Source organism: Zalophus californianus, chromosome 5 (genome assembly GCF_009762305.2).
Source record: "Zalophus californianus isolate mZalCal1 chromosome 5, mZalCal1.pri.v2, whole genome shotgun sequence".
Lineage (NCBI taxonomy): Eukaryota > Metazoa > Chordata > Mammalia > Carnivora > Otariidae > Zalophus > Zalophus californianus.
Window position 1 is genome coordinate 79,341,117 of NC_045599.1, and position 24,985 is coordinate 79,366,101.

Here is a 24,985-nt window from a genome sequence, read left to right on the forward strand (position 1 = left end):
TAACCAGAAAACAATAAACTCAATGGTAATAAGTATGTACCTATCAATAATTACTTTAAATGTAAATGGTCTAAATGTTCCCATCAAAAGACACAGTGTGACTGAATGGATTAAAAATAGCATGTATCTCTCTCTCTCTAAAAAAAAGGGGGGGGCACCTGGGTGACTCAGTTGATTAAGTGTCCAACTCTTGATTTGGGCTCAGATCATGATCTCAGGGTCACGAGATCAAGCCTACATCAGGCTCCACACTGGGCATGGAGCCTGCTTAAGATTCTCTCTCTCCCCTTCTGCCCCTCCCCCCACCTCTCTCTCTCCCCCCTTCTCAAATAAATAAATAAAATAGCATTTATATGCTGCCTACAAGAGACACATTTCAGACACATGAAAAGATGTTCAACATCACTCATCATCAGGGAAATGCAAATTGAAACAATAATCAGATATCACCTCACACCTGTCAGAATGGCTAGAATTAAAAACACAAGAAACAAGTGTTGGCAAAGATGTGGAGAAAAAGGAACCCTTGTACGCTGTTGGTGAGAATATAAACTGGTACAGCCACTGTGGAAAACAGTATGGAGGTCCTCAAAAAATTAAAAATAGAATTACTTTGTGATCAAGTTATTCCTCTACCAGGAATTTTTCCAAAGAATATAGAAACACTAATTCAGAGGGATATATGCCTCCTTATGCTTTTTGCTTTATTTACAAAGCCAAATTATAGAAGCAGCCAAAGTGTCCACTGATAGATTAATGGATAAAGACAGTGTGGAATATATATACAATGGAATAAAATAATGCAATCTTGCCATTCACAACAGTATGGATGGTCCTAGAGGGTATAATGCTGAGCGAAATAAGTCAGTCAGAGAAAACAAATACCATATGATTTCACTCATATGTGGAATTTAAGAAACAAAACAAATGAACAAAGAAAATGAGGGACAAACAAAAACCCAGACTCTAAATACAGATAACAAGCTGTATTTATGGTGGTGTATGTATGGTGTATGTATGTATGGTGGTGGGGGTAGGTAAAATAAAGAAGATTAAGAGCACACTTACTGTGATGAGCACTGAGTAATGTATAGAATCATTGAAAAATAATAAAATAAAACAAGATAAATGAAACTTGAGCAAATGCTATTACTCCTAATTTAAATTTATGAAATATTTCATAAATACATGTAAGAAAACTTTATATAAAAAACTTCAAAATGAGTACAATAAGCAGAAAAGGTCTACCTGCAATTTTAGTTGCTGTAGCGTGTGTTAATAAAAACTGATTTTCTATATATATAGGCAAATATTCAGAAGCTCCAATAAAAACTAAAGATTCTGAAGCTTTGGTCAGAGCTAGGCATGTAAATATTGGATTCTTCAACAGAACCTGAAACAGAAATGTTACACACAAATTATTTTATTTTGTTAGGTAAATAAGAATAGATTTATTGACTCACACATTAATGACCAATCAGCAAAAATTTTACCTTTCCCAATCTAAAGTGAATATATATATAAATATATCAAAATTTGCAATTCACCAATATACAAATAGTATTAAAGACATGTAGTGATTGAACCATTTTTATTTGACCTCCATACCACCTATAATTTTTATTTGTGAGTCTGGCAGTTTTCTAGAAAACTTAAGGAAAAATAGATATCATTAACCAGGTGTCTCGAATGTCCCTTTATCTTAGTCTATTTCTTTCCTTAAATCTTTTTACTTAACTAAAAAACAAAGCGAAGATAATTTAAGCAACACACAAGGAAAATCAATAGTATTACTGTTAAGATTCTGTATTTTACTCCTGGGAATTCCACATACAGTGAAGTCACTTAAATGCTGCATTTTAGTCAATATTTTGAACTTATTCAGAAGCCTTACGAGAATGTATAGTGATGGTTTACTATTATACTATTACACTATACGTAGTAATTAACATGACAATAATTAACATTAAAATATCAACTTTTAAACTGATTTCTGTATTTCCTATATATGTATTTATCTTTGAAAACTTCAGTGGTGTTTTATGTTTGTACATTGTTAAATTAACTTAATTTTTTTCTAGTTCTAAACACCATTTTTGAAAATCTAAATGTATTTTCTATATTAATCTAATTCATCTTTTGAGTGCTATCTAGATTTACATAGTGTGATTCTACCATATTCATCCACTCCCACAAATTAGGCTCACTTCAACTCCCACTGTCACAAGCAAGGCTATATTAAACATCCCTGGACGCCTGGGTGGCTCAGTTGGTTAAGCGACTGCCTTTGGCTAAGGTCATGATCCTGGAATCCAAGGACCGAGTCCCGCCTCGGGCTCCCTGCTGAGCAGGGAGTCTGCTTCTCCTTCTGCCCCTCCCCCCTCTCATGTGCTCTCTCCCTCTCTCTCTCTCTCTCTCTCTCTCATTCTCTCTCTCAAATAAATAAATAAAATCTTTAAAAAAAAAAAATAAACATCCCTGTGCATGCACCCTTAAGGACTAGGGTAGAATGTCTTTGGAAGTATATATCCCAGAACAGGATTGCTAGGGCATTAAGATGTACTATACTTCATTCCATTATTCCTCTAAAATTTTCCCAAAATGTATCAGTTTACAATCCCATCATAATGTAAGAGAGTCCTATTTTCTTCATGTAGCAACTTATTCCTTATAAAATTCATCACAGCAATATTTTCAGTTCCACGTACCCTTCCAGAACTTTGCCATTCTCCCATCAGGAGGCATTGAACTGGGAAAGTCCTTTATGACTGTCTCAACAAAGCAAGAGATGCTGCATGACTTCTGAGGTTGGATCATAAAATGACAATAGGACTTCTGTATATGCTCACTCTCTCAGGACTCTGGCTTTGGGACTCTTTCACCATGTTGTGAGAAAGTCAAGGCCAGATGGAGAGGCCATGTGTGGGTGTTCCAGCAAACAGCCAGTATCAAGAGCCCATAGTTGAGTAAACAAGCCTTCAGAGGATTTTATCCCCCAGACTTCACTTTAGTTGACAAGTAGAGCTGAGCAGAGTAAACCCTGACAAAGCTGCAGATTAATGAGCAAAATCATGTTCTATTATTTTAAGCCACTACGTTTTGGGGTGGTTTGTCACATAGCAGTAGATAACTGCTATACCCCACATAATCACAAATACTTGATATTATTAGCTGGCTTTTAAAATTTTGCCACGCTGATGGATGTAAAGTCATACCACACACCAACGCTTTATAACGGTACTTTTCTAAATTCAAATCCAACCGAACATTTCGTCATGTAATTCATGGCTATTTAGGCTTGGTTATTATGTGTGAACTGCTTATTCATATTTTTATTAGGCATCCTGAAATTCCTGTATAGATTTTCCAAGAACTCCTTGTTTATTCTAAATACCAATCTCCTGTTAGACTGAGAGATCTGTTACTCATCTTTTAACATTGTCTTAGTTTCTTTCATAGAACAGAAATCTTTGTCATAATTTAATCCACTCATTTTTACTTTGTATTTTACACTATTACAAACTTGTTTAACCTTTCCTACGTCTATGTCATGAGATACTTCTTTCATGGTTTAGCATTAACTGTGCTGGGGTTTTTTTTCTAGTCACATTTTATTAACCTAGAAATACCTTTGCATATCATACGAAGTAGAGGTCCAACTTCATCTCAGCATACAGAGAACCAAATTTGTTATCACATTTACATAACAATTATCTTGGTAGTGCCTCCCCTATCATATAGCAAGTTTATATATATATTAATCTGTTGCTGAGTTCTGTCTTCTGTTTCACCGGTCTATACCATGATTTTATAGGAAATGGCAATCTGTATTAGATATAACAGGCAGAATAAGGAACAAAAACCTAGCTTTTTTATCTTGGCTCTGCAACTGATTTTTGGAACAACAATTAGCAAATCATATCTCCACATATCCTATTTTTAGGGAGTATTATATAATAGTAGATGCAGTAATGGTGTTAGAGTCAGGCACATGAGATATTTTTATATTCTTAGCCTCAATTCAGCTACGTGTGTGTGTGTGTGTGTGTGTGTGTGTGTGTGTGTGTCTCTCCAAAGATATATATGTCTTTGGAAAAATAACTCATCCTCTTTAAATTACTGGTTCATGATCTATAAAATAGAAATGATAATATCTATATCTCCAGGTGATCATGAGAATGGAATATATGTAATAATTTAATTTCTGGCATCTAGAAGGTACCCAGGAAAGAATACACATCATTTTCATAATTGATAAAATAAGAGAGTCACACTAGATTATGAGATTTGTTGTTTGCAAATTATAGTGTGCTTTGACTCATTTGGATGGTGGAAAACACAGATTGCCAGGTCCTACTTTCAGAGTTTCTGATTTGGTAGGTTTAGAGCAGGGCCAAAGAATTTGCATTTTTAACAAATTCCCAGGCAATGATGATGATGATGATGATGATGATGGCCTAGGAGCTACACTAAGAACCACTGCACTAGATAATTTTTGTGTATGGACTCTTTAGAATTAAAATGAACAGACTCATAGGTTAATCCAGTTGATGAACTTATTATAATGTTACACAGTAAAGTAAGAAAGCCAAAAACACTTTCTAAGTAGTTGAATAATTCAGCACTCATAAAGAAACAGAAAAAGATTCAGAAGCAAATGGCAGCTTATCTGGTCTGCTCACTAGTGGGCCTTCCATTGCTTTGTCTTAATTACTACAAAGGCCCAGATAGTCAGCTTCTTTCTGTCAGCTTACTGGGCCTATTATCTACTTCTATTATAGCTACTCACTATATTGTCTCTCCATTTGCTTCTCTATCTCAATGGCCTTTGCACACTCATTTTCTCTATGTCAGTTTATTAAAGCTGTGTCATTTAAGTTTCCCAGGCTTTCTCCTATATATACTCTCCCAAGAAAGAGAAATTAGTCAGTTTATAGCAGGTCTCCCTATTGGATATTTTCTCAAGCTATTTAATAGGTTTTTGGGAAATCTAAGGATTGCTATCTTAGGTTCAAGTTCTGATCCCAGATCTAGTTTTAACTAGGACATTTGAACTATATCCTATAGGGCATGTCAACTCATGCACAAAGAAACACTCCTGGGCACTTTATTCAGAAAGGGCTATGGGTACTTTACTTAGAAACTGTGAGCATAGCAAACACTCAGAGTACAACAGACCTTTCCGGAAAAATGTCTAGGCAAAACCTCTTTTTAAAAAAAAAATCTATTTTTTTCCTTAAATGTAAATATGGGAGGCAAAGAAAAAGGCCAGACATAAAATCAGTATTCAAGGGATTTTACGTAATAAAACCAGGCTTAATTATGGTAGGTGTTGAAAAAGAAAAGGAGAAATCAAATTAGTTCTGCACAGTAGCAGATAATTTCATGCAACAGCCATTTCTTGTAGCACTGTGGCTTTCAGCCCTACTCCATCACAGATTTTATCTAAAATCATTGTCTTTACCATACCAGAGGAGGTTCGTGCTGGTCTGGGAGGTACGGTTGGTTCAAATGGTAACCAACCATTTGTATTCCAACATATACTTACTTAGTAGGAGTCTGAAACAAGGACAGGATCAGCAAAATATAAAGTAAGAGTATAGTGGACATAGACAAGTAGACTAAGATACAGGACAGGGTTCAAGTAGCAGTGGGAAACAAATGTTAATGAGGAAACTGATGCAGAGGAATGTTGCAGGAAGGAAAGAGCTCCTAAACACCCAGCCAAGATTCATTGAAGATGGGGTGTGTAGTGTCCCAATCCATTATGGAACTTTTTCTTTCATGTGGTAGAAGCATTAATCTACTTCCTACCCTAATCAAGGTAGCATGACAGGAGACAATGATCCTGGCAGTAAAAGGCCTTGGTGTCTACAGACAAATAGGAGGAAAACATAAGTTGAAGAGGATATCGATAAACTTCTTCTAATTTCTCAAGTGTTTTACTTGATCATATAACTTCTCCCTTGCTCTGGTCTTGGTTCCTCGTGAAGAACGTCTATAATCAGCCATAGAAAATAAGTGATGGTTATCTTTATTAAATCTGTCAGTAAGAGTAAAATATTCCACCTAGAAAGTGCTGCTTTTTCAAGTTTAAAAATGTTTCAGGCCTCTATTCTGAAATCTCACTTACTCTGCTTCTACAAACACCAATATATTTCATCACACCTAGTAGACAACTCAGAGATTGAAAATAGTACATGATGTCCTGACATAAATACTAGAAATAAATATATTTTAAAAAATCATATTCCTTCTGTCAAATGTATATTGATTCTAATTTCTATGACAGTAATTCACCTGCTTTCAAAGACAATTCAGTATTTTGACTACCAATGGTATAATATCTAAATAATTTAGACACTAGCTTCCTTTGATATATTCTGTCGTCCATTTCTAGTGACACAAGTAATGAATAACACTTTAAATTCAATTGGTCCTTTATAGTTCAAAAAGTTCTTTTGGGGCGCCTGGGTGGCTCAGTCGTTAACCGTCTGCCTCCGGCTCGGCTCATGATCCCAGCGTCCTGGGATCGAGCCCTGCTTTGGGCTCCCTGCTCAAGCAGGGACCCTGCTTCTCCCTCTCCCACTCCCCCTGCTTCCACTTTCTCTCTCTCTCTCTGTCAAATAAATAAATAGAATCTATTAAAAAAAAGTTCTTTCATAACATAATATTCATTGACAATTCTTTGTTCACTGGGGTTCTAGTATATAAATGCCTTCTCTGTTTATAAGGTATGAGACTTAAGCATGAGATGAAGAAAAAGAAGGTAAAAGTGTTGATATCTCTGCTGCATACATTTTCTCCTATAAAATCTTATTCCTTGCCTGCTTCTAGCCAGTCTTAATTTCATTGTTTTATTTTCTTTTCCCTGATTTATTTCCCTAATTTCCAAGCGTTCTATTTATATTCTTTTAAAATATATTTTTAACCCCTTGTATTCTGAGAGCTATGGAGGGTTATTGTTCTTATTCTTTGTTCAACTTTCTGTTCTTAAGCTTAAACCCATTGACTTTTTATTTATAACTTTTTACCTCATGGAACTTTTTTTTTACTTGTTTATTTTTTTTCTTCACATTTTTCTTTAAATTCTAGTTAGTTAACATATAGTGCAATATTTGTTCAGGAGTAGAATTCAGTGATTCATCACTTACATACAACAATCAGTGCTCATCATAACAAGTGCCCTCCTTAATACCCATCACCCATCTAACTCATCCCCTCCCCACTTCCCGCCATCAATCGTCAGTCTGTTCTCTATCATTAAGAGTCTCTTATGATTTGTTTTTTTCTCTCTCTCTCTCTCCCCTTTTTCCCTTTCCCATATGTTCATCTATTTTGTTTCTTAAATTCCACATATGGCATTTGTCTTTCTCTGCCTGACTTATTTCACATCACATAAAACACTTTAGCACCATCCACGTGATTGCAAATGGCAATGTGTCATTCTTTTTGATAGCTGAGTAATACTCCTGAGCGTGGGTGTGTGTGTGTGTGTGTGTGTACACACCACATTTTCTTTACCATTCATTAGCTGATGGACATTTGGCCTCTTTCCATATTTTGGCTATTGATGATAATGCTGCTATAAACATCGAAGTGCATGTGCCCTTTTGAAGCTGTATTTTTTTATCCCTTGGGTAATACCTAGTAGTGCAATTGCTGGGTTATAGGGTAGTTCTCTTCTTAACTTTTTTTTTTAAGATTTATTTATTTATTTGAGAGAGAGAGAGAGACAGAGAGAACAAGCAGGAGAGGGAGACAACAGACTTCCCCTAAGTGGGGAGCCCAATGTGGGGCTCAATCCCAAGACCCTAAGATCATGACCTGAGCCAAAATCAAGAGTCAGACGCTTAACTGACTGAGACACCCAGGCACCCCTATTTTTAACTTTTTGAGGAACCTCCATACTGTTTTCCAGAGTGACTGCACCAGTTTGCATTCCCACCAACAGTGGAAGAGGCTTCCCCTTTCTCCACATCCTCACCAACATCTTCTGTTTCTTGTGTTGTTAGTTTCAGCCCTTCTGACAGGTGTGAGGTGGCATCCCGTCCTGGTTTTGATATGCATTTCCCTGATGATGAGTGATGTTGAGCATATTTTCATGTGTCTATTAGCTATCTGGATGTCTTCTTTAGAAAAAATATCTATTCATGTCTTCTGCCCATTTCTTAACTGGATTATTTGGTTTTTGGGTGTTGAGTTTGTTAAGTTCTTCATAGATTTTGGATACTAATGCTTTATCAGATATGTCATTTGCAAATATCTTCTCCCATTCTATAGGCTTTTAGTTTTGTTTATTGTTTCCTTTGCTGTGCAGAAGCTTTTTATGTTGACAAAATACCAATAGTTCATTTCTGTTTTTGTTTCCCTTGCCTTAAGTGTCCAGTAAGAAGTTGCTGCCATTGATGTCAAAGAGGTGGCTGCCTGTGTTCTCTAGGATTCTGATGAATTCCTGTCTCACATTTAGGTCTTTCATCCATTTTGAATTTACTTTTGTGTGTGATGTAGGAAGTGGTCCAATTTCGTTCTTCTGCATGTTGCTGTCCAGTTTTCCCAACAACATTTGTTGAAGAGACTATCTTTTTCCCATTGGATATTTTTTCCTGCTTTTTTGAAGATTAGTTGCCCCTATAGTTGTAGATCCATTTGGGGGTTTTCTGTTCTGTTCTATTGATCTATGTGTCTGTTTTTGTGCCAGCACCATACTGTCTTGATGACTACAGCTTTGTAATATAGTTTGAAGTCTGGAATTGTGATGCCTCCAGCTTTGCTTTTCTTTTTCAAGATTGCTTTAGTTATTCGGGGGCTTTGTGGTTCCATACACATTTTAGGATTGTTTGTTTTAGCGCTGTGAAAAATGCTGGTGGTATTTTGATAGGAATTGTGTTAAATGTGTAGATTGCTTTGGGTAGGACAGATATTTTAATAATATTTGTTCTTCCAATCTATGAGCATGGAATGTCTATTTCTTTGTGTCATCTTCAATTTATTTTATAAGTGTTCTATAGTTTTCAGAGTGCAGATCTTTTACCTCTTTGGTTAGGTTTATTCCTATCTTATGGTTTTTGGTGCAGTTGTAAATGGGATCAATTCCTTGATTTCTCTTTCTTCTGCTTCATTATTGGTGTATAGAAATGCAACAGATTTCTGTACATTGATTTTGTATCCTCCAACTTTGCTGAATTCATGTTATTTGTTCTAGCAATTTTTTGGTGGAGTCTTTTGGGTTTTCTACATAAAGTGTCATGTCCTCAGCAAGTAGTGAAAGTTTACTTCTTCCTTATCAAATTAGATGCCTTTTATTTCTTTTTGTTGTCTGATTGCCAAGGCTAAGACTTCTAGTACTATGTTAAATAGTAATGGTGAGAAAAGACATCTCTGTCTTGTTCCTGACCTTAGAGGAAAGCTCTCAGCTTTTCCCCAATGAGGATGATATTAGTTGTGGGTCTTTTATACATGGCCTTTAAAATGTTGAGGTATGTTCCATCTATATCTATTTTGTTGAGGGTTTTATCAAAAATGGACACTGTATTTTGTCAAATGCTTTTTCTGCACCTATTGAGAGGACTATATGGTTCTTATCTTTTTTTTATTAATGTAATATATCATGTTGATTGTTTTACAAATATTGAACCACCCCTGCAGCCCAGGAATAAATCCCACTCGATCATGGTGAATAATTCTTTTTTTTTTAAGATTTTATTTATTTATTTGACAGAGAGAGACACAGCGAGAGAGGGAACACAAGCAGGGGGGGTGGGAGAGGGAGAAGCAGGCTTCCCGCTGAACAGGGAGACCGATGCAGGGCTCAGTCCCAGGACCTGGGGATCATGACCTGAGCTGAAGGCAGATGCTTAATGACTGAGCCACCCAGGTGCCCCACGAATGATTCTTTTAATGTGCTGTTGGATCTGATTTGCTAATATCTTGTTAAGGATTTGCAATGGATATCATAACTTACTAATATGTTAAATATTTTGCCTCTGTTCTGGCTTTTTATCTTTTATTTATGTCCATTTTATCTATTTTAAAATTAAAATTATCTTTACTGGCATTTGAATAACTCTTTCTTTCCTTAACTGATGAACTTTCTAAAATATATAAGTAAGGACCAGCAAGAAATATGGTAATAGTAGAGATTCTAAAAAGAGATAGTTCTCTGGCTCCTAAAAAGAGATACTTCTCTGGCTCCTTTTAATAAAAAAAAAGAAGAAGAAGAAGAAGACATTTAAAAAAAAAATCCATGTCTAAAAAATCAGGAGATGTGTTTTTTAACTAGTTATTAGTCAATAAGTTTTATAATGATGGTGATACATTTTACTGACTGGAATAATTTGCTTGCTGGAATGATTTTATGTCAGTCCTTAAAACAGGAGCTTGTAATCAGACATTGAACTTCAAGCAAACAACACCAATTAAGTGTCATGAACTAGGAGGTACTGAACTATAGGGTTAGTAGTGTGGGAAGACAATAGATCTTTAGTCAATCAAATTCCTCACACTAGTCTTTTAAATTTATTTTCGGTTGATAACCCACTCTTCTTATCAAGATGAAAGGAAAATCTTATGACATTTTCTCCTATTTTTTTTGGTGCACTTTCCTTCCCTAATCTAAAATCAGAGATATCTCAAGTAGGCATTCATATTAATTATGTATTTGAGTTTTTGTTATGGGCTATGCAGTAATCTATATACCCTGCATTCTTCTGCGGAAGGTACCATTAGTGTACCAATTTCTCAGTTGAAGAAAGTGAGACTCAGAAAGGTTAAAATACTATATTTTATTGAATCTAAAATGCTATCAACAGTAAGAAATACCATTATTCTATGTACCACTAAGAAAAACAAAATCACTGCCACTGACATAATGATACAATGCTTTAAGGAAGGTCCTATACTATGCAGATTTTACTCTTACCAGTTTTTGAAATATATTAGATCTATTAAGAAGGACTTGCCAGTTTTTCCTGACTCAGTTGCACAGCTTGGCATGTAGTCTAGTCAGTCCTTTTGCAGGTATCTCAATAAAAGAACAATAAAGCTATCTCTACTTGTGGGACTCCTTTACTTAAATTTCATAAAATAATTGGATGTTATTTTGCAAGAAAATTCCTTCAACACCAAATATTTGCATATATATTATACTTATATAATAACTTTATAATCCCATGCTTAAATACTGCATCATCTTTTTGGGTGAAAACTTAACCCAGCAGTCTCACTCAATATGGAAAGCATCACTAAAGTATATAACTCAGTTAAGGTAATGATAATATGAACAGCCATGACCAAGTTTACCCATACTCAGGTACTATGTCACAATTACATCCTGCTTTACAGTTATTCCAAGACTTCATCAATTTAATACTAACCCAAGTTTAAAGATGTTAAAATGTGAATGAAAAAAGTATGTCTCAGAATCAAAGAAATATGGAAATTTGCATAAGGTATCACCAGTAGTGAGTGTTATATAATGTCCCCGATGTGTAGTCCTACTAGTAGTTAGGCCTGCTAACAAATCAGAACCTGTGGATAAAGAGAGATCTGATGCATCATTTGCCTTTTACCCCTTGGATAACCACAGAGCACAAAGAGAAGGCTACAACTTACTCTCTCTAAAACTTTACCAAGGAAGAATAGGATGCTACTCTTGGGTGGTCAGAGTCTCTAGCATGCAATCTGACTTTTGGGCTTAAGTGAAAAGTAACAGACCGTAACAAAGAAAATCTCTCTGCCTATGAGATCTACCAAAGAGAAGCAATCACTTACCTTTCGTTCACTTTTTACTCATTCCCAGAATGTCATAGCATCTCTAGCCCTTACCTGATGAGGGATTATAACCATTACCCACTGCTCAACTCCACTCTTCCTTGCATGAATTTAATAACCTGCATGGCTTAAACGACTCACAAGTAACCACCAACCTAATAGAAAACACTGGCTGACTCCCTTAGGATCAGATAAGAAATGCCCTACTTAAATTTCACCAAAATGAAAAATAAAATAATTTCACCAACATGGCTCAATAGATACATTTTACTGAGAAACTCAGCTTTGGCAGGTGCTAAACCATGAAACAAGGCAAAGAGTTGGAATTTTTCTAATGTAGTTGGCTCCCTAAAGTATGGCCCATTATCCCTGTTTTCTTTCTGAACTCAGCCTGGTACATGGTTAAAGGCAAGAGCCTAGATACATAAGCTTTCTGTTGGATCTTAATATTACATGTCTATATGTAGACTTTAGAATATTTGCTTCCCCAAATTTTAGGTTTTAATTTATTTTCTTTTTTTTTAAGGCTCCAGAAGCTCAAATCATATTGTAATGTGAAAGGTTTACTTTTTTCTTCTTATACAAATCATTGTCAACAGCCCTGAATTTATAAATGCCAAGTAATTATTTAATTGGTTCTTGCAACTGGGTCTCATATACTACAGCTGAAGAAAAAAATAACCATTTATAATACCAAGAGAAAACTTCCTGTAACAACACCCAAATCATACTGTCTTTTCAATTCTTACCCCACTCTAATCCGTTTTTTACACAAAAAGATCATGTTTTAAAGCTCTTAAAACATTATTCCCTTACTTATATTAGTGACTTCTTATTGCATTAAAAACAAAATCTAAAGTTCTCACCAGGTCCCACAATGACCTTCAAGAGCTAGCCTCCGCTTATCTCTCCAACCTCGTATATTCTTTCACTCTCCCCACCAAGCAACTATGCTTTAAACATACAAGTATTTTCTAAACTGAATATAGCTAAAACTTTGCTGCCTCAAGGTGTTTCCACATGTGTCTCTTATGCCTGGAATTTTCTTAATGACCATTCATAATTCCTTCTCTTGCTTTAGGGTTTTCCATTTAAATGCTCGCTGTTTGGTGAAGTCTACTTTGACCCATATCTAAAGTACATTTTACATGGAATTTTCTCTACACATTTGTTAATCACTTGTTTTTAATCTGTATTTTTTATTTTATTTTATTTTATTATGTTATGTTAGTCACCATACAATACATCATTAGTTTTTGATGTAGTGATCCATGATTCATTGTTAATCTGTATTTTTTTAAGATACGAGATCCACACAAGAACATAGCTCCATAAAGGCATGGGTGTTAGTATTATATCTTCAATGCGATTCTGCCCACAACATAAAGGATAAAATTATGAAAAAGAGAAGAGGAAGCAAATTGAATATAGAATCACTATTTAGAAGCTGGGTTTTTTTCAGGGCACCAGGGTGGCTCAGTCATTTGAGCATCTGATTCTTGGTTTCAGCTTCGGTAATAATCTCAGGGTCGTGGGATCAAGCTCCATGGTCCCCTCCACACTGAGCGTGGAGTAGGCTTAAGATTCTTTTCCTCTCTACCCCCCTCTGCTCCTCCCCCTGCTTGTACTCACACACTCTCTCTTTCTTTCTCAAATAAATAAATAAAATCTTAAAAATTTTTTTAAAAGAAGTTGGGTTTTTAAACCCCACTCCGTATTGTAGGCCTTGTTTCTCACCTAGAGAAGCAAAGGTTTCTTCTCCATTTGACATTGAGATATTTTCCATAAAATATGTTTGCAAGAATATTTGCTAAATTTTGGAGTTCTCTGCTAAGTCATTTAAACATAACAAAAAGATGTTAATACTTATAAGTCATTTCATTAAATGTCTTATTTATTTCTTCATGGAAAGAACAAACAAAAGTAACACAAAAGTAAAATTAAAAGAAATAGAAGGAAAATACTAGTACCATCCTCTGATACAAGCCATGTTCCTGCAAATGCCACTTAGGTAAGGTGGGTCCTATTTTCCATTATCTATAAAATGACTAAGTTAATTAAGACTTCGAAAGTCCCACTCAGATTTAAGATGAACACTTTATCGTTATTTTCTTAAATCCACTACAGGTCAATTTATTTGGCTTGTTCATGTAAAATATTTTACTTTACCCAAATAGTAGCAAATAAATCCTTGATACTAATTCCAAATTCCTGATCTTTAATCTTTCCATCAAATGGATGAGGATGTTTACGCTTCTCAGCTTTTATCTTTGCTGTACCTATATGATGACAAGTAAAAGAATCTTATGACATGTTTGAATAATTAAAACATATACAAATATATGCACACATCTTAATAAACCCAGTTTTTCTTGAAATGACAAGTGAGCTATTTGTGAACAAGCTAAAGTCAATCTAATTAAGTAAAAAGCACATTCTCCTAAAATAGTGCTCTCATAAAGAACATTCTATGATAATGAAAATTTTCCATATCTGTACTGTCCAATACTGTAGCCATGAGCTATATGTAGCTATTAATACTAGAAATGTAGCTCCTGTGACTGAGTAAATGCGTTTCTAATTTTAATTTAATTTGAAATTTAAATAGCCACATGTGGCAAGTGACTATAGTATTTGACGGCACAGCCCTAAAATGTAAAAGAGTAATATTTGACATTGCTAAAAATATTTTGTGACAATAAAATGTACTACCGTTAGGAAAGTATTTGATTTCTCTAATGTTACATGTTATTTTTCAGTGTTTTCAAAAGAAATTTAGTACTTATTATTTTATCTTACAATAATTATTTCAGGTAGTACATGTATTAAATAATGCTAGGTAAATAGATTTAAACATGTTTCTTTTTAAAGAAAGTTATGAACTCTAGCATTTTATAAAAATGACAAAAAGCAGAAATACGTACTAATGAAAGTCTGGCACATAAATAACATAATATCTGGCCAGATCCAGCTTCATTTGCTCAAATAACACTAGCATATGTCACCATAACTCCATGACAAAAAGAAATGTAGTTCAGCCATATTCTGACATTGGGAGATGGGGGTGGGGGCAAGGAATCTATTGTCTTTTAATTAAATGAATTATATTTTTATAGTCACCTCGTACACTGTGTGGGAAGCATGACAATGGTATTAATGTAGACCATGCAATAAGTGAAACCAAACCAAAATAAATCCACCAATGCTGCAGCCAGCTTTGAATCACATCACTGTCTTCAACACTTTAACAGAGAAAAAATTAAAAATTTTAACCTTGTGTATTTCATTACAACAATGCCATAATCAGAAAGAAAGAAAGAGAGAGATGGAACATTTTCTGTTAATTTGTTCCTATTGTTTTGTTTTGCTGATTGTGAGTCCTCCAATTATGTAGTTTTCTTTTATCCTGCAGGATTCTAAATTTTTCCCTTTTCTTTCTTTTACCATGTCCACTCAGGTGGCAAAAGTAATTCTTTGTTCTGTTTAACCTTTCTTCTCCAGCAGAAGCCATGTGTTTGGAAGACTATCCCTTTAAATCTCACCTCTCCTTCAAAATCATTCCTGCCCCTTTAAATCATGCACACCCTTTAGGGCAAGCCTGGCCCTTTAAGGTACATAACTAACCCTTTATCTGGTATCCGACCCTTTAAATCACCTATACGTGGAAATCTCTTTCTTATAGTTCCTTCTCGGACTCAACTCAGATCGAGTGTTAATTACCCTTCTAGTGATCATATCTAATCACCCATAGGACCCTTTGTTAGGCTTTGTCTTTCCTCCTCCTGCAGTTTTTCTTGGTCTGCCTTTTCAGACTTTGCTGTAAGCAGGGTGGGATGGGAATATGAAAGATCCTCTGCTGGGTCTCTTTTTACTCACTGTTCATTTTGCAGTTTCAGCATTCTTTGTCTTCAGTCATGCTAAGGCCATGATCTTGGGAAAATTTTCATAGTTGTGAAGTTATTTTGTATCATTTAGGGAGAAGATTTGGGGTGTTCATTACCATACAGCTACCACTGTCTTCGGTTCCACAGATATCTAACACCTTGTCCAACCATCTGTTGTGGGAAAAATACCTACATACTCAAGAACCACAGTTTTGAAGGTGCTGGTTTCTCACAGGAAATTCTGTTGTCAACAGAGACCTGGTGAGGAGCTTGCATATAGACCTTGCCTTTCATAGAATGTGGAGAATATTCCATTTTATTCATTAATGGGACAACTCTTTATCCATTACTGCATTATTCAGGGGTACAAATTCCAACTTGCAATGCTACAAGGTTGCAATCTTGAGTTCCATTATCCAATAGGTATATACATCTGAACATGTTATGCACAAGGAGTTTCAACTGGATTGTCACTAGGGCTACATGTTCCCTCACTGACTATAATATTTAGAAATTTTCTTTTTTTCTCCTTTTGCTTTTGAATCCAGCTATGTATTGTAACCATGTGCTTTATGCTGCATTATTACATAAGTGTAAATAATTGATAACCAAGAAGACTGAGGAAATTAACTAAAAGTGTAAGCAAAGAACAAAGAAAAAACAAAGTATAAGCGGAATTAAATACAATGCCCTATATATCAATAGATTTTTCTCCTACTAGAAATAATTAAGAAATCTAATAATATAAAGATTCCATGCACAATACTAACAAAAATACTTTAAATTACTAGGAATAATCTTAGTGGAATATTTTCACAAGGAGAATCCCTTTCTGGAGAAATAAAAGAACTAAAATTTAATCAAGTCAAAATAAAAAAGGGTATTAATGAGATGCAATAAAAATTGGAGGTACTAACTGTTAGGATAAATGAAGCAGAAGAGAGAAATTTGTGATATAGAAGAAAAATGATGGAGAATAAGGAAGTGAGAAAAAGAGAGAAACTCAACTACTGGATCATGAGGGGAGAATTTGAGAGATAAGTGATACCATAAAGAGAAACAATATTAGAATAATTGGGATCCTAGAAGAAGAGGAAAGGGTGGGGGCAGAAGGTATATTTGAGCAAATTATAGCTGAGAACATAATTAATCTGAGGAAGGAAACAAATATTCAAGTCCAGGAGGCACAGAGAACCCCCGTCAAAATCAATAAAAATAGGTCAACACCTCAACATATAACAGTGAAGCTTGCAAATCTCAGAGACAAAGAAAAAATCCTGAAAGCAGCTCAGGACAAGAGGTCTACAAGGGTAGAAACATGAGACTGGCAGAACAGCTATCCAAAGAGACCTAGCAGGCCAGAAAGGATTGGCGTGATATATTCAGGATGCTAAGTGAGAAAAATATGCAGCCAAGAATACTTTATCCAGCAAGGCTGTCATTCAAAATAGAAGGAAGGTAAAAAGCTTCCAGAACAAACAGAAACTAAAAGAATTTGTGGTCACTAAACCAGCCCTGCAAGAAACATTAAAGGGGATCCTTTAACCAAAGAGAGGGTACAAAAGTAACATAGACCAGAAAGGAACAGAGAGAATATACAGAAACAGTGAGTTTACAGGTAATACAATGGCACTAAATTCATATCTTTCAGTAGTTATTCTGAATGTAAAATGGGCTAAAAGCCCCAATCAAAAGACAGAGGGTATCAGATGGATAAGAAAGCAAGACCCATAGATATGTTTCCTGCAAGAGACTCATTTTAGACCCAAAGACACCTCCAGATTGAAAGTGAAGGGGTGGAAAACCATTTACCATGCTAATGGACATCAAAAGAAGGCTGAGTGGCAATCCTTATATCAGACAAATTAGATTTTAAACCAAAGACTGTAATAAGAGATGAGGAAGGACACTAGATCATAAGTAAAGAAGTCTATCCAACAAGAAGATCTAACAATTGTAAATATTTATGCCCCTAACACGGGAGCAGCCAATTATATAAACCAATCAATAACAAAATTAAAGAAACATATTGATGATAATACAATAATAGTAAGGTACTATAACACTCCACCCACTGCAATGGACAAATCATCTAAGCAAAAGATCAACAAGGAAACAAGGACTTTGAATGACACATTGGACCAGATGGACTTCACAGATATTTTTAGAGCATTCCATCCTAAAGAAACATAATACACATTCTTCTCAACTGCACATGGAATATTCTCCAGAATAGATCACATACTGGATCACAAATCAGGTCTCAACCAGTACCAAAAGTTTGTGATCATTCCTTGCATATTTTCAGACCACCGTGCTTTGAAATTTCAACTCAATCACAAGAAGAAATTTGGAAAGAACTCAAATACATGGAGGTTAAAGAACATCCTACCAAAGAATCAAGGGGTCAACCAGGAAATTAAAGGAGAATTAAAAAAATTCATGGAAACAAATGAAAATGAAAACTCAACTATTCAAATCCTTTGCGATGTAGCAAAGGCGGTCCTAAGAAGGAAGTATATAGCAATATAAGCCTTTCTCAAGAAACAAGAAAGGGCTCAAATACGCCACCTAAACTCATACCTAAAGGAGCTGGAGAAGGAATAGCAAATAAAGCCTAAACCCAGCAGGAGAAGAGAATTAATAAAGATTAGAGCAGAAATCAATGAAGTAGAAACAAAAAAAAAAAAATAGTAGAACAGATCAATGAAATTAGGAGCTGGTTCTTTGAAAGAATTGATAAGATGGATAAACCCCCAGCCAGACTTATCAAAAAGAAAAGAGAAAGGACCCAAATAAATAAAATCATGAATGAAAGAGAAGAGATCACAACCAACACTGAAGAAATACAAACAATTATAAGAACATATTATGGGGGCGCCTGGGTGGCTCAGTTGTTAAGCGTCTGCCTTCGGCTCAGGTCATGATCCCAGGGTTCTGGGCTCAAGCTCCGTGTCGGGCTCCCTGCAGGAAACCTGCTTCTCCTTCTCCCGCTCTCCCTGTTGGTATTCCCTCTCTCACTGTCTCTCTCTCTGTCAAATAAATCAATAAAATCTTTAAAAAAAGAACATAGTATGAGCAACAATATGGCAACAAATTAGGCAATCTGGAAGAAATGGATGCATTCCTAGAAACATATAAACTATCAAAACTGAAACAGGAATAATTAGAAAATATGAACAGATCCATCACCAGCAAGGAAATTGAAGCAGTAATCAAAAATCTCCCAACAGGGACACCTGGCTGGCTCAGTCATTTAAGCATCTAACTTTGGCTCAGGTCATGATCTCAGGGTCCTGGGATCGAGTCCCGAATTGGGCTCCTCACTCAGCAGGGAGCCTGCTTCTCCCTCTGCCTGCAGCTCCCCCTGCTTGTGCTTTCTCTCTCTCATGCATGAGCAAAAAAATAAAATCTTTTAAAACAAAATATCCCAACAAACCAGAGTCCAGGGATGGATGGCCTCCCAGGGGAATTCTACCAAAGATTTAAAGAAGACTTAATACTTACTTTTCTGAAGCTGTTTCAAAAAATAGAAACGGAAGGAAAACTTCCAAAGTCTTTCTATGAGGCCAGCATTGCCTTGATCGTAAAACCAGACAAAGACCCCCACCAAAAAAAAGAATTATAGACCAATATCCCTGATGAACATGGATATAAAAATTCTCACCAAGATACTAGCCAATAGTATAGCTCATTAAAAGTCTTATTCACCATGACCAAATGGGATTTATTCCTGGGCTGCAAGGATAGTTCAACATCTGCAAATCAATCAATGTGATACACTACATTAATAAAAGAAAGGACAACAACTGTATGATCCCCTCAACAGATGCGGAAAAAACATTTGACAGTGTACACATCCTTTCTTGATTAAAAATCTTCAGAGAATAGGGAGAGAGGGAACATACCTCAATATCATAAAAGTCATATGCAAAAAGCCTACAGCAAATATCATTCTCAATGGGGAAAAACTGAGAGCTTTCCCCCTAAGGGCAGGAACACAGCAGGGATGTCCACTCTCACCACTGTTGTTCAACGTAGTACTATAAATCCTAGCCTCAGCAATCAGACAACAAAAAGAAATAAAAGACATCTGAATCAGCAAAGAAGTCAAATGCTCACTCTTCACAGATGACACGATACGTTATGTGGAAAAAACAAAGACTCCACCAATTCTAGAACTCATATAGGAATTCAGCGAAGTGGCAGGACATAAAATCAGAGAAATCAGTTGCATTTTTAAACACTGTCAATGAAACAGAAGAGAAATTAAGGAGTCGATCCCATTCACAATTGCACCAAAAACTGTAAGATACCTAGGAATAATCCTAACCAACGCGGCAAAGGAGCTGTACTCAGAAGACCATAGAACACTCATGAAAGAAATTGAAGAGGACACCAAGAATATATGACAAAGTAAGATCAGGAGCAGGAGCAGGATGCCCACATTTAATCAGCACAGCGCTGGGTGTACTAGCCAGATCAGTTGGTCAAGAAAAATAAAGACGGGCATTCAAATCAGAAAGGAATGAGTAAAACTGTCTCTGAAGATGACATGATCCTAAATATAGAAAACTTAAAGATTCCACCAAAAAACTGTTGAGGGTACCAAGCCATGACACCATTCTATCAAGTTAGCTATTATTGGATAATGGGTTACAGAGTAAGACCAGTGAGATCTGTAGTTGCCATACTGTCACACTTTTTTGTCTTATCAGATGCTCCCTTGTCAGAGGCAGTATTGTGTGAGAAACCACAGGGATGAATATAGCATCTCTAAGTCTTTGAATGGTGTTGCTAGAAGAAGCACTATACGCAGATGTTACAGACGAAATGCTTAGACATTTTTCCAAAGAAGATAGACAAATAGGCAACAAGTAAATGAAATGGTGCTCAACATCACTAATCATTAGGGAAAAGAAAATCAAAACTGCAATGAGCTATTATCTGATAACTGTCAGGATGGCTATTAGAAGAAGAAGGAGAAGGAGAAAGAGAAGAAAGAAGAAAGAAAAGGTGGAGGAGGAGGAAGAAGAAGAAAGAGAATAACAAGTGCTAGCACGGATGTTGAGAAATTGGAACCCTTATGTACTACTAGTGGGAATGTAAATGGTAGAGCCTCTATTGAAAATAGAATGGAAGTTCCTCAAAAATATTAAAAATAGAATTACCATATGATTTAGTAATCCCACTTCTGAGTATATATCCAAAAGAATTGAAAATAGAATTTCAAAGAGTTATTTGCTTATCCATGTTAACTGCAGCATTATTCACAGCAGCCAAGGGGTGGACACAATAAGCTAAGTGCCCATAGACAGGTACATGGATAAAGAAGTATGGTATTTACATGCAATGGAATATTATTTAGCCTTAAAAAGGAAGAAAATAGTAGCATATGCTATAGCATATGGATTAAACTTGGGGACATTAAGCTAAGTGAAAAAGCCAGTCACAAAAAAGACAAATGCGTGATTCCACTTATATGAAGTATAAAATGTAGTGAAAATTGTAGAAAGTAGAATGGTGGTTTTCAGGGGCTGGGGAGAAGTGGGTAAATGGAAGTTATTGTGTGATGGATATAGAGTTTTAGCTTTGCGAGATAAAAAGTTCCAGTGATCTGTTATACAACAATGTGCACATGGTTAACACTACTGTACTATACACATAAAAATGGTTGAGATCGTAAATCTTATGTTATGTGTTTTCTCCACAATTTTTCAAAAAACTACATGTAGAATTAGTAATAAGGTTGTCATTATAAATAGTGTTTTTAAAATTACATTTCAAACAGTAAAGATAAAAGTATATATTCTAGATTTATATGTACATATATGTGCATATCAGTCACATTTACATACGTTTTTCCTAAAAATATGGTTATTACAAATTAAATATATATGTTTACAGTCTACAGTATCTATCCAATAAATATTTTACACAATGTAAACAACAAACAAGGAAATAAAACAGCTTACCTAGTTCCAGAAGTTCTGTTCTCAGAGCCCTTAATAAGGGTTGCTGCTATCACATAACTCAAAGAATATCCGAGTACTACTGAAGCTTCCACTATGCCTATAAAATGAATACTGAACATCAAACAACTATATAAGCGAGCTCTGTCATGATAAAAATTATATCACTGAAATAGATTACTTCTGAAAGCCTCATGTCATACTTCATTAGTCAGGGTCCTCCTGAGAAACAGAACCCATAGGATATTGAGAGAGAGATTTTTAAGGCAATGCCTCATACAGTTATAAGGCCTGGCAAGTCCAAATTTGTAGGGCAGGCCAGCAGGCTGGTAATCCAGGTAAGAGTTAATATTACAGTTTTGAGTCCATACTTAAGCTTAAAACCCACAGGGTAGGTCAGGAAGCTGGAAAAACTCAGGCAGAGTTTCTATCTAGCAGTCTGGAGAAAGAATTGTTTCTTTTTTGGGAAACCTAAGTTTTGCTATGAAAGCCTTCGACTGATTAAATAAGGCTCACCCACATAGAGGAGAGTAATCCGCTTTACTCAGTCTACTGACTGTATTACTCACATCTAAAAAATATAGCAGAAACATCTAGACTGATGTTTGACCAAACAAATCTAGCAAAGCTGACACATAAAATTAACCATCATGTATATACATATATCATCCAATGCATATATTAAAGAAACTTTGATAAGGTAATTATATAATTTACTGTATCTTGTTTCACCTATATATTTAATATAAATATAATACCATTTAATATAAATATAAATTCAATATACCTGATTACACTTTGTGGTAGCTTTGTATACTTCACCTTAGCTGCCATGGTGGCAGGAGGTGGCAACTTTTTGCAGTGTGTAGATGTGCATTTTAATTACCATTCGGTAGAACCAAATATAAAACAAACAGATTCGTTGCCACTCTCAGCCAACACTAGTAAATCACTGCAATTTTTTTTCTAAAAGCAGACATAAATATGAATATCATCTATTTTAATTTATTGACATAATTTTCCTTACCTCTGGTGGAAAAAATAATTATTTTGGTGCAAAATGCTATGTTCGATAAAGTCACCTTCACAACACTTTAAATTTTTTTTAAATTAAAAAAAAATATGATAGATAACTCTGTACAGATAGATGATCTACCAAGACCATAGCTATTGCAACATAAAGAAATATAGCTTTATCATGAGATATACCCTTGGTCACTTACTGTAGGGTGCCATGGCATAAAAGATTAGAAATAGAAGGTACTACATTGTAGTCAATTAAATAGCATATCACTTCTCTCCTTGGTAGGATGAACAAGATTATATTTTCATTAACTTCAAAATATCTGAGCCCCACAAAAGGTGAAGTAAGTTAATGCATGTAAAGAGTTTAGGACAATGATGGTGATGATTTCATCACCACACTGAATCAAGTACGGAGGAGGCAGGAAACAAATTTTTTGTTCCCTTATGAACATGATGGCAGCAACTTCTCCCCTATGTCCCCAAAGTTTAAACATACAACTATTCAAACAATTAAATCTAATAATTTGAGACTTTTTCCTAGAGAAATGAAATGCAATCTACATAGTTTGATACAACATATATATCAATGTTATACGTATTATATGTATTAGACATAATACTTAGAAAGAGTATAGTTTTTATTACTTAAGAAAGTATGTCCTTTTCCTATTTCTCTTTATCTTTTTTTAATTCTTTTTTTAATATTTTATTTATTTATTCATGAGAGACAGAGGGAGAGAGAGAGAGAGAGAAGCAGAGGGAGAAGCAGGCTCCCAAGGAGCAGGGAGCCCGATGCGGGACTCGATCCCAGGACCCGGGGATCATGACCTGAGCTGAAGGCAGACACTTAACCATCTGAGCCACCCAGACGCCCTATTTCTCTTTATCTTTTTGATGACTTTCAGATGACTTGTCTACGATTTCAAATCTTAAGCAATTCCTCAGAATTAGGCAGCTCAATGTGATTTTGAAATCAAACATACCACTTATCAACTTATTACAATGTTATTATAAGGGCCAATAATTAGCACTCAGTATCAGTTTAGATATGCACACCAAGATGTAAACGCTCAATAAAAATTCAAAACGAGTCGACCATATGAGAGAGGAAAACAAACTTGCCTAGATAAATACCAGCTGAGTGTGTGGTAACACTGTTGTCAATAAAGACTGCTCCAAGGATATAAAGAGGCATTCCTGCTACTCCCTGCAGAATCTGCCCCAGGATGAAGGAAGATATAAATTTTGTTTGGAATGATGGTACCGCTTTATTGCAAACCTTGTTAGTCTTCATTTCTTGGCAAATATCTTTTGGAAAGATAATTATTTTTTGTTAAACGAATCAAAAATTAAACACACAACAAATATGCAGTATCTCTCATGAAATATTTCACCTTTTACAAAGTTATTTGCACCAGTGTGCCTTTTTTTCCACAAACATTTCATTTACACTGAAGGTAGCAGTTCTAAAATCAGTCATTATATGCTCATAAAAGTGTAATTATAAAAGGAATTTTGTGGGAATACTGGAAAAGATGCATATATTATAAACCAAATATAAATGTGTATGCACAATAACAAGTATATACACAATTATGTGTGCATAGGTGTATATACATACACACACATACACAACATACATATGTTCCTCTTAAATTTGGCAACTGGTATCCCTGATTTTGACGCCCAGGAAAAAGTATTTCTAATGTTCTAGATTATCTGTATTATCAGATTATTTTCTGAGTTTAGTTCTATATCTACTTCATCAGCAATCTTCACATTAACTTTGTGTCACTCTGTTTAAATAATTTCCCTTTTTAGGGCACCTGGGTGGCTCAGTCGGTTAAGTGTCTGCCTTCGGCTCAGGTGATGATCCCAGCCAGGGTCCTGGGATCGAGTCCCGCATCGGGCTCCCTGCTCAGTGGGGAGTCTGCTTCTCCCTCTCCTCTGCTCATGCTCTCTTTCCCTCTCTCTCACTCTCTCTCAAATAAATAAAATCTTTTTAAAAATAATTAATTAATTAATTAATTAATAATTTCTCTTTTTAGACCCACTAATTTCTTCTCATAAAGAGGAGGCATTATACAATAAAAATTTATTTCCATTAAAGTTAGTCATTATATGGCAAGCCACTAGATTTTAAATTCCTTTAGGTGGCCGTCTATTTCTTATACTTTTTTTATTCACATGGTTGTAAAACAATAGTAAGTAAATGTTTCTTGGAATCGCATTTGTTATTAGATTGGTAGATCCAGGCAATGCTATTAGATCGTTCTGATTGTGTCCATTTTGATGGGAATTTAACAAACGCTCTTAAAGTATTTTTGTGGA

The 24,985-nt window shown here is 35.3% G+C and overlaps 1 protein-coding gene across 4 annotated transcripts in view; it reads right to left on the reverse strand.

Moving 5' to 3' along the window:
- The window catches only part of SLCO6A1 (solute carrier organic anion transporter family member 6A1), a 110,853-nt gene that overhangs the window by 74,802 nt on the left and 11,066 nt on the right, over positions 1-24,985 (reverse strand). For 3 of the 4 annotated variants that reach the window (XR_003522151.1, XM_027606060.1, XM_027606061.1), the window contains exons 3-7: positions 23,777-23,962; positions 21,632-21,728; positions 14,893-15,014; positions 13,942-14,051; positions 1,249-1,393 (exon numbers count right to left, since the gene is read on the reverse strand). Coding sequence is in view for 3 of the 4 variants with exons in the window: in XM_027606060.1 (XP_027461861.1) it covers positions 1,249-1,393; positions 13,942-14,051; positions 14,893-15,014; positions 21,632-21,728; positions 23,777-23,962 (660 nt within the window). In the remaining variant the exon portion in view is untranslated. The remainder of the gene's footprint in view (positions 1-1,248; positions 1,394-13,941; positions 14,052-14,892; positions 15,015-21,631; positions 21,729-23,776; positions 23,963-24,985) is intronic. The other variant, XM_027606062.1, reaches the window with a different exon arrangement.